The 14,831-nt window shown below is 38.6% G+C and overlaps 1 protein-coding gene across 2 annotated transcripts in view; it reads left to right on the top strand.

The window, feature by feature from the left end:
- The window catches only part of ralgapa2 (Ral GTPase activating protein catalytic subunit alpha 2), a 57,990-nt gene that overhangs the window by 21,780 nt on the left and 21,379 nt on the right, over nucleotides 1–14,831 (top strand). For both annotated transcript variants that reach the window (XM_033988296.2, XM_055231272.1), the window contains exons 25-37: nucleotides 2,183–2,311; nucleotides 3,598–3,726; nucleotides 3,860–3,918; nucleotides 3,991–4,099; nucleotides 5,260–5,370; nucleotides 5,716–5,784; nucleotides 5,957–6,094; nucleotides 7,913–8,090; nucleotides 9,430–10,237; nucleotides 10,861–10,932; nucleotides 11,039–11,162; nucleotides 11,250–11,405; nucleotides 14,620–14,778. In XM_033988296.2, coding sequence (XP_033844187.1) covers nucleotides 2,183–2,311; nucleotides 3,598–3,726; nucleotides 3,860–3,918; nucleotides 3,991–4,099; nucleotides 5,260–5,370; nucleotides 5,716–5,784; nucleotides 5,957–6,094; nucleotides 7,913–8,090; nucleotides 9,430–10,237; nucleotides 10,861–10,932; nucleotides 11,039–11,162; nucleotides 11,250–11,405; nucleotides 14,620–14,778 — 2,241 coding nt within the window. The remainder of the gene's footprint in view (nucleotides 1–2,182; nucleotides 2,312–3,597; nucleotides 3,727–3,859; nucleotides 3,919–3,990; nucleotides 4,100–5,259; nucleotides 5,371–5,715; nucleotides 5,785–5,956; nucleotides 6,095–7,912; nucleotides 8,091–9,429; nucleotides 10,238–10,860; nucleotides 10,933–11,038; nucleotides 11,163–11,249; nucleotides 11,406–14,619; nucleotides 14,779–14,831) is intronic.

Below are 14,831 nucleotides of genomic sequence, written 5' to 3'. Positions count from 1 at the left end.
TGACACATATGCATATGTTTAGTTACTCATTATATGTGCATAACTAAGCACAATGGTCGAAGACAATATTATTGTATTTAGATTTTATTCTTAAACTTAAATTTTCAACTTTTGAATACTGCAATAGTGAATACACTACTACTACTAAACACATTGCAACAATTCAAACATACTATTTATGTGCGTTACTGAATATCAAACTAAATTATGTCCCTTTTACTACAAGAACATTTCAAGACGATTTGTTTCAAATTGTGTTAAAATACAGAGTGGAATGTCCATCACTATAAATTATTACTGCTCTATTCATCTAAGCTTAAAGAAAATAACAGTTCGCTGAGAGGTCTTATTTCAGCTGAAAGAGTGCCAAGGTCGGCGCTATTGTCCTGATTGTCTGCCTCTCACTGGTCACTGGTCTCATGAAGGCACGTCCATAACACAATAGTGGTAATCCACCTAATAGGTACAGTGTCTCCTCTGCTTTGAAATTACTGTATTTTTATTGACACAGCACAAAAAATATCTGCTTAAAAGAAATTTGGAATGCATTTTGAAAGAGCCATTAGAAATACTATTTTAATAATTTATACACCATAATGCTTACTTGGGGAAGTAGTTTAATTACATTAGGGGATAGGTATTGAGGATTACATATAACACATATACATTCACTAAGCAGAGGCAGAATGTTCTAGTGTTTGGTAAATGATGTAATGTTGGAGTGAACTCTGTCACCCCCGGGGTCCAGCAGGTGGACAGCGTGTGCTTTTCTGGAGATGAGGCCAAATAAAAGGCCTGAGGTGGCTCTATTCAGACTTGCGTTAATGCACCTTTTGTTGATGTAGGGGCCATTCCTACTGCCAACACACAGCCACATGCAGGGGTCTGTTCCCATTTCTATACACACACCTCAATCCAGGTTCCCTCTACTTACACGCACAATGGAAAACACTTTGCATTTTATATTTGTGTCTTCCTCTAAAATGCTCATTTCAAGCAATCAAGCAACAGTTTGTTGTCTGCTAATTACCTCTGACTGCACTGCACATTATGTTTCAGAGGTCAATTACGAACAAAATGATGGTAAAATAGGCCCTCAGTCCCGGAGCTCTACCCACCAATTTTCAACATCCATTGCAGTGTGTTGGTTTGACTTCCTACTTATTGCCTGTGCGTGTTTATTCTATTTCTCTTTTGTTGACCTGCGTTCCCTGTTTACAAAGCCGTGGGTTATTAATGTCCCAGATAGACGGGTAGTACAGTGTGTGTATGTGTTTGCTTGAGAGAGAAAAGGACCAAGGAAGATTTGTGTGGTTTTGTGTTTGCTAAAGTGACCTTTAGTTTAGCGAGGAACGGGCTTGTGTTTGAACTGGACGATTTACACATGTTTATGGCCAAGGAGGCAGGTGTTTGGAGGCTGGACCTTGCCTTTGTACACAAATGTCAACACAAACGTCTAAGATAACAGCCAGAGTAATTACTTAAAAGCTACATTGTCATGCGATTATACTTGTTATCATAATATGAGCATACAGCATTTACTGTAGGCTATATCATTTTAAGATCCAAAAGCAAGGGTGCTATCACTGCATTGTAAGGAGTTCAATGAAGAAAAATGTCATTGGTAATTGGTCTGACTCAATAGGTGTATCTTTGTGTCCAATAGATTTTAAGTCTTGTGTAAATAATGGATTTGGCCAAATATGTGTTATGGAATTTACATATCTTCTTACTTGGCTTTTACATATAGCAGGTTTTTCACTGATGACTTCTCTCACACTGCTTGCTTACAAAAATTTTGATTGAGCACTGAATTATGAATAGGTGTGCCACAACAATGTAATGTGATGCAAAAGTGTGAAAATTTGCAACGTGAAAGAGTCACAAAGTGAAATTCTCATTCAATTAATTGGCTCTCAATTTCAGCCAAAACAGCTCACCTATTTACCCTAAATATATATATGGGCTTATGGATTTATTAAATCTATAAGAAATAAACAATGTTTTGTTGTGATTTTTCTTTTTAGAAAACAAGTTAAAACAATGAATCGTGTATAAACCATATCACTGCTTATTTTGTTACTCTACACTAAAAGCAGTTTCAGAATTGCCACAAAAAAACTGCATTGTGTCTTTAGCGTTCTGTCTATTATTCATGCTTCTCTTCTGTATGTGTCATCAGGATGTTTTGAACACAATCATTGGATTTTGTTCTCCTCGATTCTTCTTTCTTGGACTGCCAGGCTTCACAATGCTGATTGGAGACTTCATTATGGCTGCTGCTAATATTCTAGGTTCTGACTCCCTTGAGGTACCCTTGACATGGGCTTATATATATATATATATAACTAAAATATTAATTATTTGTTTTGTTAACTGTACTATAAGTTCTGCTGCCTGTTTGTCTCCATGGGGATGTTACTGATTTGTCTGGAATCTTCCACAGTATGACATTAAACAGGTCAAGTTACAGGTCAGCTCTGTGGAGAGGTGACCCTGCTCACAGTTCAGTTCATGCATATTTTTCAAGGTGTTTTTCAGCTATAAAACACCCGTGTTGAACAAACGTTAGATACACTTACTACCATACTTAGGAACATTCTGGTCAAACTTATAACATCTCTAGAGGGACAAGCAGATGGCATAAATAAGAGGTGATCTGATCAGTTTTTTTGAGGCTGGTACCAATACCGGTCATCTGAATTTTTGATTGGCCGATAGCGATGACAACCGATACCGAACACATGGACATTGATATTAAGATGCTAACTACACTGCCTGGCCAAAAAAGTCACCACCTGGATTTAATTAAGCAAATAGGTACAGGTTGCTGCAGTTGGTCAGGTCTTGGTTCAGCAACAGTCTGTGCTCAAAGAATGAGGTCAGCTGACACCTGAATACACTGAATGACCAGATTAGTCCATCAATGGATTTTTTTTCTTTCTTCATGGCACGGGCATATTCCAAGATGACAATGCCAGGATTCATCGGGCCCAAATTGTGAGAGAGTGGTTCAGGGAGCATGAGACATAATTTTCACACATGGATTGGCCACTCTAGAGTCCAGACCTTAACCTCATTGAGAATCTTTGCTGCACAAAGCCTTCTCCAGCACATCCCAGTCAGACTCTACCATCATCAACGCAAGATCTTGGTGAAAAATGTATGCAACACTGGATGGAAATAAATCTTGTGACATTGCAGAAGCTTATCAAAACAATGCCACAGCGAATGCATGCCGTAATCAAAGCTAAAAGCAGCCCAACGAAATATTGTGTGACCTTTTCTTTTTTGGTGGTGACTTTTTTTTTGGCCAGTCAGTATATTTATTATTTGAAAAAAATTATATAATCTTTTGTTTATATGAAATTCAACCAAAATGGGCAGTTTAAACAAATAATGTGCCTCTAGTTGGCCATCAATTACCTATGTGGGCGATCAGTATGGCTGATTGGCCATGAAAAGTGAGTGATCAAACTGGGCCAATCAATCAGAGCACCTCTATAAACTGAAAAACTATACTGTAAAAAAAAACTACAATTTATTATAATTATTAAAAAATAGGTTTGTATAAACCTTTTTTTTCCCTCTCCTCAGGCGCCCAGGGTGGAGGCACAGACAATCTTGGGTTCCCTTGTGTGTTTCCCAGACCTTTACCTCCAGATTCCAGTACTACAGAGTATCAGAGGCTCAGATGATATAGTAGTTGGGAAAGAAGATATCAAAGTTAGCAAACCTAAATTGCTTATGTGTCTATTCCACATGAAAATACTTTTATGTTTATGAGCTCAAGTACTTATGTTATAAGATTCTAATGTGTTTTTTTCATAATTTGTTTTATGGAAATTCTACTTTTCAGGATTTTCTGGTAAACATCCTTCTAGAGTCTGCCAGAAAGGAGCACTGTGAAGGAGCAAGGTAAGTGCATGCATTTAACATTAACATTAAAAAAGACTTCACCTCTTTTTATACCTTCTGTCCATTTTCCAGATGTATTGCTGTGTGCAGTTTGGGTCTGTGGATATGTGAGGAGTTAATGCAAAAGAAAATACACCATCAAGTCAAAGATGCCATCAACGTTTTGGGAGTAACACTAAAAGTACGGATACATTTACATGATGTGCCATTTACAAAGATGAATATGATTAAGAACCAAAATGATAGATGGCTTTTAAACTAATTGAATCTTTATTATAGTATTGTCACTGATGTCCTATAGCATTTTGCTTTGAGAAAGATTATGGTTGATTACATTTAAGGACTACAGAACTATTCTAGTGTAATGAAGGTAGAGTAATGACCAGTCCAGTGATGTGACTTATTGGTGTGTTTTAAAGCTGGTGTCTTTCTCTCTGACTGAAGAGATGCAGAAAACCAGTGGTGGCTGTTTGTTTTGGGATTTTTTCCGTGGAAAAGGTTTTGGGCGGTGGTGTAATTTCCAGGCTGCTCACTCTCAGTAGATGTGGGCCAATTTAAGTAGCTACATCTCCGAGCTTCCTGCTCAAACTACCCCCCACCCCCTTTCTCTAATGGAGCCGTAATCACTCCCCTGTACAACTTGACACACGGACTTGGCCAGTCCCAAAATAGTGGGTATAGGCTGGGTGGGGGATCCAGGGGGGAGAGTGGCACTGAGAGACTCTTTTCTAAAAGCAGGTGCTGAACTCTCAGGGCCCCTTTTTGTGTTTGGCCATTTCTGCACTCCCCACATTGTCTGCCCTTGTTACATGTTGAGAGGCATTCAGCTGGAAGAAATAGGAAATTCTATTTCTCCACAAAGAATTTCAAATCACTGAAGAAATCCACATTTGAAAGAAAATTGTCAACAGCTCAATTCTTTCCTCCAATGAGCCCAGAGAAAATGAGCCATGGCTTGAAGTGGAAATGAAATTATGCTGATTATCTGCACAGTAAGTGAAAAGCTGAATTTAAAGAAAATTACACAAAATTTCATCACACTTGGCCTAAACCTTCTCTCTTGATCTGAAGGCAGTAATGTTTTCTACCTTTTCTTTGCCAACATTCTTTATGTATTTGAAGAAAAGTCCTATGTCCCACCCCTAGGGAGTGTTTCTTCCTGTAAATGGCAAGATTTCACTGATTATTAGTTCTTAGTCTTGAGAGGGCAGACACTTTGATGAAGTTCGTTACCATATGATATATATCTTGCGACATTATTTTATAATGTGTAAAAATCTGATTGTTTATGCTCGCCTCTTAAATGTACATTTTAAATGACTTTTGCTCTGTCTTGTATAGTTTGGGAACAAAGCTGTTGCACATGTAGCCTGCGATGTACTGCAGTTGCTCATCTGTCACTGGGAACATCTCCAGAAGTTGGATACTGCACTGCCAAAGAAAATCATTGAGGTAGAAACGAAACACACACACCAACAAACTGACACAAAACATTATGCTAAATTATACTAGTTTATTTTAAAATGCTGAATAACACAATAACAATAAAATATATTTCTACAGTTTCTTTAGTATATACCTAACATAAGTATTTGACATGCTTTTATTTGGTAGAAGGTTGAGGCATAAGAAATTCAAATCTTCATATGTTTTTGATTGTTTATATTATTATTATGTAATTATTCCTTATCCTTATGTTTGTGTGGTATTACTTCCAGTATGATTAGGTGTCTTGCTCTGCTGATGAATAGGAGTGTGTCATCCAATTATTTTTCTCCTTGTTTTGTCCCACTACAGATCTTTGTGGCCACAATAGCCTTTTTGTTACCCAGCGCAGAGCACTCAACAGTGGAAGCAGACAAAAAGGTACCCACTTAAAAGGAGGGCATGTAAAATATCCAAGATCTAAAGGCCTTCATAGCGATCATGGTGGAATGGTGCATTTGTAGTGGAATGTTTCTGTTTTAGTCTTTTCTCTTTGTAGTTTTTTCCACAATTAGTTTAACTGTGGGTTTAAATCTCAAATATTCTTACACAGTTACTGGTGTCTCTGTTGCTGTGTCTGTTGGACTGGTGTATGGCTGTTCCCCTGAGCCTGCTGCTTGAACCCATCACCATGCCAACATTAGATGAGTGCAATGCTCAGAAGGCCCCCATTTTGGACTACATCTACAGGGTAGGTAACCACACCAGCATTTTAATATGCTTTTAACAGTTTTTTACAGAACATTTTAAGAACTATTTAGTATGTTTTTGCAACCCCAAACTTCACTTCACAAATGTCACATTTAAAAGAAAAAAGTGATTACATTTTTGCTACAGGCCATTTATATTTTTCCCTTAATTTTATGGTCTGACCCTGAGGATAAGGGCCGACACAAATGAATGAGGTATTATCCAATCCCTCCTCTCTGGACAAATGCGGTCAACAGCAGATCTTTGTAAGGATGTCACCCCTGATAAGAAATGGTCCAATTATTCAAACGGGACCTATTGTCCGGTTGATAAGCTCTGGCTATAAATGCTTGTCCTACAGATCTGAATGGAATATGTTTTAATATGAGAGTGACTGCAGCTGTTACAAAAGCAAAGAGAATTAGCCATGATTAGTTATCAGAACACCAAAGATTTTGGCCCACCAGGATTTACAGGAAATGCAATCAACTAGCATAAAATGTGGATTAAGACATTCTTTCATTTTATTGTCTATTATAAGTCAAATGAATTATTGTGTCTGCACATATAGCTGGCTGTAAACATTATGTTCCTCATCGTGAGTTCATACAAGTTTAGTTCAAGCTTGTCCATCTGCTCTCTCTGCCTCCCTCAGTGGCCAGCTGCATTACTTGTGTGTGGAGAGCTGAGGGGGGTGGGTAAGCTAAATTAGTGCACCGTACATCTATTTTAAAATTGGTTGATTTTTGTTTTCACATATGTTTACTTATATATTGATATATTGTTCTGTCCACTGTGTTGCTTTTGCTATTTGTTACCTTGCAGGAACTGTTGCTATGTGGAGTGCAGTGCAGTCACTTAGTTGTCAAGCACAGCCGTGCCCCCTCCTCCCCTCTGCCTCTCCACCTCTCCACAGAGGAAGCTCTTTGGGCTTTCGTGTAGCAGCTGTTTGGTTCAGGTCTTTTTAGCATCAAACCTCTAGCCCCCCCCCCCCCCCCCTCCTCCAACCCCCACCCCATGTGCTCTGAGGTCCGCTTGGTAGAATTATCCATACTGTCTACATTTCCCCACACAATACAGTTTCAGATGGCAGGGCATGCCTGCCTCTCTGAGCATCTCTCAGCCAAGTGTAAGCGCATGGTTCTTTTGAATAGGATTAGCAAGTGCATGGCTCTACCCACATTGCTCCTCCCTGAATAAGAGGCCCCTTCATTTACATATGTGGTACATTTATTTTGCCCCTTCAAACTTGTGTCTAATGAGTTCGGTATGCAGGTGTTTCAGACTCGGCTTATTGGTGCATCTCTATAGATGTTTATGGCTGAGGACATGGATGATTTCTTAATTAAATCAGTGTAAACCTTTAATCAACTACCCCAGTGCGTCTTATCTAGCCCTGCCAACGGTTGCTTCACCATCTGTTGTGTTGATCAATACACTTACACATTTCAGGAGCAATGGGTTGGTAGGTCCACTCCTCTCTCTATTGCTCTATAAACATATACTGCAATACCGCACCCAATCTTGAATTATAGATCTTGACTTAGAATCTTAGTCAGCACCAATCTGGAGAATTGGCTACCTATACATGTTTTTTTAAGGCTGACTAGGGACACACACAGATACTGACAACATGCAAACAAGGACTTCACACGATTTAGGAACCAAACTTGGGACCTTTTTGCTGTGAGGCAAAGATGTTCTGTCAGTCACTGTGAGATGAATGTTACAATAAAATGCAGTAGACATTGGATTTATGATTAAGTATCAAAAGTTACTGATCAAGTCAGTCAACAATATCACCATGTTCTTTTATTAGGTACTGCACAGTTGTGTGTTCGGTTCCAATCTGTACACCCAACAGAGCCACTACCTCCTGAGTTTGTCAGACCTGTCGACTGACTATGACCTCATGTTGGGTCAAGTTAAGAGCTGTGAGCCCGCACCCTCCCAGGCAACCACCACAGATTTTGGAAATCTACTGACTGTTGCAGAAGGTAAGAGCATGTGAAAATTCTGTGTTTGTACTATGGGAATAGTCCCTGCCTCTAGTGTATATGTCTCCAGTGGTGAAAAATATACCTTTGTGCTTATATTGAATAAAAGTAGTCAGGTTTTATGTGACTTACTAGCATACTGTATTTTTTATATATGTTCCCTGGACCTACTGAAATATTCTACAAACGAAATGGAAGTCCATTTGGAGCCTTTCCATTAAATGTTAATGTCTTATTAAATGTATGAAAAGGAAATCAAGCATCAGAGGGAGAAGGATTCACATTCACATTAGTGCTCATCCCTTGAGAGAAGACCCATTATGGGGTTTAGATAAAATGTGATTTTTTTTTTTTTTTCCTTCTCTTTGCGACCTTGTGATTCCATTAGGGAAAAGAGTATATTTTTCTCTATGTAGTCAACTTCTAAAATACATTTCTCACATTGTTTCAGTGGTGCAAGCATGCACCATGTAGTTGTACTCAAAAGATTTTAAGTATTGCTTTTAGCTGAGACATTTTACCACATATCTGCATTTTGGTACACATCTGCAGTCTTAAATGAAATAACAAAACACTATCAAAAGGGCAAACCAAAGAGTGCCGACTTGGTTATATTCATGCCCCTACCTCATATTGATCAAGTCACATCAAAAGGCCAGTGCATCTCTAATGCAGCTTGGCCTGCTTTCTGAAGAGCTTTTTCCACTTTGATGGGGATAATGGTATTGATAGCACTGTCACAATGCAGGAGCGCATCTTGTTTTTCCACATCTCTGCAGAATAAAGCATGGCACGATGTTCACTTACGACAAAAAACCTGTACATTTACATAAATGCAATTCACTAAATCCTATTCATAACCCCCCTGTAAAGACGGTGGTTCTCATTAGCACTCAGCCAGTCTTTGAAAAGGCTCTTGAGTTTTTCTACAATGAACATATGTAAAGTTATATTTCTGTCATGATTAGATGATGCTCATTTGCCTAATGTTACCCAAGGCCCATACTACTCATAGGGCAAATCTCAAAAATACATATTTCTACACTTAACAATAACATTGAGTAAACTTTTTAAGACGAGACACTGAGTGAACCTCGGACCAGTTTTAGAAAAAAATTTAAAGCATATTTGCGCAGTTTATCTATGAGGATTCTAATTTATTTTTTTATATTTGTCAATCTACAGGAAAAAACTGATATCTTCTCATACTTTTTTCATGTTCACCTGCAGTGTCGCAAATAAAAATTAATGACACACCATTTACCCTAATTTATGTTTTGTTTATTATTACCCTGTTCTCCTCTTGCTTCATTGTCTTTATTTCTGCTGTTTGGGACAGAAAAACGTCGGCGAAACATGGAGGTGATTCCTCTTACCGCTCGCATGGTCATGACACACCTGGTCAACCATCTTGGCCACCACCCTCTCAGTGGTGGCCCAGCACTTCTGCACAGCCTTGTCAGTGAAAATCATGACAACCCGTTCGTGGAGTCATCGGAGCTCTCCTCTGAGGTCTTCAAAAGCCCAAACCTGCAGTTGTTTGTCTTTAATGACAGCACTCTGGTGTCCTATCTACAAGTCCCTGCGGACGAGCACACCATTGGCCAGCCCCCAACTTCCTCCTCCCATGTACGGGTAATTGTTCGGGATATCTCAGGCAAATACTCCTGGGATGGTTCAGTCCTTTACTGCACTAACTATGAAGATTCTGTTGATATAGGCACTATAAATATCCCCCTTTCACCCACTACTAGACTCAGTCAAAGTTTGTCTCATTCCACATCAAGAGGAAGTTATAAAAAACAGCATTCATTTTCGAACTGTAGTGACGACCAGGAGCTAGACATCCTTGATAAGCTTTTGGAGGATTTAGGGTACACCAGCCCAGAGTGCCTGCCCCACCCGCAGCTTAAGCTCAATCAGCCTGCTCCTTCACCCTGTGGCATGAATCTGGAACAAGAGGGAGCCATTCTAGAGGCCATTCTTAAGCAAACTCAGCAGGAAGAGGACCAGGTGAGAAAGTGGGATGCAGACGTAAGCTATAGGGCCGCCTTCCAGAGAGAACCCTCCCACCAGGAGCCCAAAGCTCCTTTCTACTTCTGCCGGCTGCTTCTCAATGACCTTGGCATGAACTCATGGGATCGCAGGTATTCTATACAGCTTTGATATTATAATTAATCTAATAAAGATTTTTTTCAAAGGAGTTTGTGCAGAAAAACTAATTATACAAAATAACAAACTACCTCAAAATTCAGTGGATACTTTTGTTTAATATAATCACTTTTCTATAGTTTTTTTGCATAGTTGGTATCTATGTTATGAATGATAACCGGAAAAAAAAAATACTTTAAAGTTTTTGTTTTTTTCTTTTGCTAAATTAATTGTTTTAAAGAGAAAACTCAGAAAAAAATATGTTTAGCTAGTTTTATTTAATATAACTGTCTCTTTATTATATTAGAAAGTCAGAAAAACAAACTGCAGTACTGCTGTTACATTTGTTTTTTCATGGCAAAAAGAGTAGAGTTGAAAGCCCACTGGAGAGATTCTTAATCTTCTCTCCACAGGGTAGAAGTGCCCAGCTGTTTTTACTGAGGTCTAGCAGAGCCACTCTTTGCCATGCTTGCCCGTAAATTAAAAGCTTACACCTCTTAATGGTGATAGTCAAGCAAGTAAAAAAGGAGGTTGCTGGTTGCACCTGAACCCTTTTGTCTTTGATTATCTAGGGATCTTTGGGATAATTTAAATAATTTTCCATTGTTTTTTTTTTAAGGAAAAGTTTCCATTTGCTAAAGAAAAACTCCAAACTGTTGCGGGAATTGAAGAACTTGGATTCAAGGCAATGGTAATTTTTTTTCACTAAAAGCTTTGTAAAGTCCAATAAGAAAACCGAGTTTATTAATCAAATCATGCGCATATTTAATACTATTGTTTAAATTTATCAAATGCAGTCGTGAGACGCACAAGATCGCTGTGTTTTACATCGGTGAAGGTCAAGAGGATAAGTGCTCAATCTTGTCTAACTGCGCTGGCAGTCAGGACTATGAAGATTTTGTTTCAGGCCTTGGATGGGAGGTATAACTTGCCTTAATGTGAAGATCATTTTGTACTATTGTCAGACTGAAATTAATTGTTTCTTGTATATAATGTTTCCTATCAAAGGTGGACCTAGCCACACACTGTGGCTTTATGGGTGGGCTTCAGAGGAATGGCAGCACAGGTCTAACAGCTCCTTACTATGCTACCTCCACCATGGAAGCCATCTTTCATGTCTCAACACGAATGCCATCAGATTCCGATGATTGCCTCACCAAGAAGGTACATTTTCTATTCAGTACTATTTTAACTTTTACATCACAACAATTAACAAAATTTCTAAAAATCAACTTTTTTTGCCTGACCAAAACCTTGTAGATTATTTTTGTGTTTAGGTGGATAATCTTAAAAAAATAACTTTTAGAAATAGTACAGCTGTATTACACTGAAGGGATGTTTATGCCTTCCCTCTAACTTTTCTTTTGTCTGCAATATATTGGCAGCCCTAGTGTATCAATCAAAATGATTTAATTCGACAGTTATTACAGTTGCTCACAATTATCAAATGACAAAGGCTGTGATTATTTAGTAACTGAATGTCTTATCCAAAGATCTTGTACTTGAAGTATAGCTCTTTACAAAAGTGTGTGAAATGCATGGGATTCTTGTATTAGTTTTGCAATTCATATTAGGGCCTGATCCATATGGATTTTTGGGGGCTGATACCAATATAAGGAGTGTTGGAGATGCCGAGTGCCAGTATATTTAGTGATGTAATAATATATTTTAAATCTTCAATTGAGATTGTTTAGATTTAAGTTATTTATTTAAGTTGAAAGTTTAAAGTTATTTTTGCATAACACTCTACAGTTGACTAGCCTAAATGAACAACGTAATAGGAGTGGTAAGCCTAATGCATGCATGCACGTGGTAATTAATATGCGTCAGCTAGATTTTGATTGATAACCAATATTTCCCCAAGTTCCCCAATATCAGCTGATAATTTTGAACAATCAAGATATTGGTTGGGACATAGTACTATATTTTAATCTATCAAATGTTAATGCTCCTGGAGTTGTTTGTTTACAATGTGCACAGAACAGAATCTGACTGTTTAAACAAATCTAAACGCAATCACAATATTAGTTTAAAAAAAAATCTAATTGCAATTTCCCAAATTTGTGTTACCCTACTGTACATTAGTGTTAAGGCTTTACGTTATATATTATACATTTTCAACAGGGAAAAGTTTGTTACCATAAATGGATGTGACTTGGGGGCTGTGGGTTTAAGAGGAAAAATGCCTAAAACTCCATCAAATAGTAAAGCATTCAATTCAAGACCAATGCAAGATAGAGTTCTTTTTGTATGCAGTGAAATGGCTGCATAGTTCAAAGTCCTGTGTTGCTGTAGGCTTCAGTTCTGTGTTAAACTGTGGTCAGGAGGTGTGACTCTGGAGTGCAGGCATTGATTAGTGACCCTGGCCAGGCCGGCCAGTGGAATAGACAGTTGCAGGCGCATGAGTGAGGAGAGGGCATGTGCTGCTGTGGTAATGACTATGATTCTGCAAGCTCCTGCCCCCCTCCCTCAGTGCTGTGACCAGAGCCTGGATTCAGCCATTAGCTTTCCCTGCTAGGGCAGGCGCCGGCCGGATGCCGGCAGGATCTTTTTATCCAATTCCTGCTGCCGCCACAGGAACGATCGATTGGGTTCTGCCGTGGGATTCTGAACTGTGGAGCACCAGTAGCAGTTAGCACAAAGAAATGAACTGCAAGGCCCCTGCCAATGCTGCCAATCTTCTCATACAATATCCTGCTGGGAAGGAAAATTCATCAGGCCATGCACCTCAGATTTGTCCCCCTCCTGTCTTTTTAAGCCCACCTTGTTCCCATTTAACCACTATTTTAACTTTTCTAGCATCATCCTTATGCTGTTAACATTTTAGATTAAGTTTGTCCCAGACCCAGTTAGATGCAGAGTTTGCTGTCAACACAGATTAGATAAATGGCACGAAATACTATCTTGAACTTTCGAGAATTGGGTTACCATCTTTGTAGACTTACTTGGCACTTTCACCACAGCAGTCGGCAGACTGGCTACTTGCAGAGTGTGAAGGGGTAAAACTCAATGGGAAAAGAGCAAGCATAAATTCCTCAATTCAATTTTGGGCATCCAGTATTTTATGCTACAAGTAGCAGCTGACTCTCCTGGTATACACACTCAAGCATATCTTGCTAATAACCAACCTATTGTTTGTGCACAGTCTAGTTCAAAAGAGGCGGCAGAGAAGTCTTTTAAATGCAAAAAAACTCAGAGCTAAACTACTGTTTTTATTGTTAATAGCATCCCAAGTTGTAACAATGCATCCTATAGAACCTGAAAGAACAGGCTAGGCATTGTATGTAATTATCAAAGCGTGTGATGAACTGGTCCAAAACACTGACTGAAGCATCAGCATCCTTATTAAGCATATATTTCAACACCTCCAAATACTGAGATTTTAGCCCAAATGAATGCCCTGTAGGTCATTGTTTTCAGCTAATGCGTATTTAACATTTTCTATCAAATTGCCCCAGTGACTGACCCGGATACTGTTGGCACGGCTAATCCTTGGACAGACAACCTGTACTGTTGTACACCAGTCATCAACATGCAGGGGTTTGTTTAAGATTACTGTCCTAGCATAATTAAGGGTTTTAATAGAATGTGCTAATTACATTTTTGGTGACAAGGGCATGTTTTCTAATGGCTCATTAAGACCCAGTACACTGGCAGATGTTTTCTCCTGAATGGAAACCCGCTTGTCATTGTAAAGGATATCTTAGAAAAGGTTAAGCTTTATTCATCAGCCAAATAGTTGTTCAGGAGTATGTTCTGTTTGACTATACAAAGTAGCTCTGTCCATGTATTATATTCCTTTAGAAAATAAAAGCTGCTTACGTTTTTGTTTTGTTTTTTACAATTTCCTGCTATTAAAGTGTATCTTGTTTTGACCAGTCTCATTTGGGTTTCTGAATAGAGTGGTAGTGGGAAGCAATTTAAACTTTGATGGAGGAGTTAATTGGATTTGAATTATTGTTTTAAATGACCAATTTTGTGCATTTGTGTCTGCAATTTGAATGTGTAATAAAAAGGCTATAAAAAGAGGTCAATTGTGCCAAACCCCTTATTTAAATTACTGTTTACCTAACACTGGGTTTCAGTCAGGTTGTTTTTGCACCTGCAGTGTCATTGTCAAAATATAGTGGCATAAATTCAACATTGAAATAAAAAAAATTATGTAAAATAAATGCCAAAAAATGTGTACGCGATTAAAAGTCTACTTAAAGACTATTTACAGTATACTGTGCTTGTTTATGTATTCTCTCTGGGATTGTTTAAACCCTTTGCCTTATCCTTATTGCCATAAATTTGCATTCTTATTATTATCACCATAGAGATGAAAATTACCTGTTTTGCCAGACCCTTGATTAGGCTGATTTTGTTTGTTTGGCAGCTGCGTCACCTGGGAAATGATGAGGTGCACATAGTGTGGTCGGAGCACTCCAGGGACTACCGCCGCGGCATCATCCCTACCGACTTTGGAGATGTGCTGATAATCATCTATCCAATGAAGAACCGTGTGTATTTCATCCAGATAATAAAGAAGCCACAGGTAAAGAAGCTATAAGTATAGACTGTACGTACACTGTGGGAATGTGCTCTCTT

The sequence above is a fragment of the Periophthalmus magnuspinnatus genome, chromosome 22 (genome assembly GCF_009829125.3).
Source record: "Periophthalmus magnuspinnatus isolate fPerMag1 chromosome 22, fPerMag1.2.pri, whole genome shotgun sequence".
In the NCBI taxonomy this organism is placed as follows: Eukaryota; Metazoa; Chordata; class Actinopteri; order Gobiiformes; family Gobiidae; genus Periophthalmus; species Periophthalmus magnuspinnatus.
This window is presented reverse-complemented; position numbering and strand designations above follow the sequence as displayed.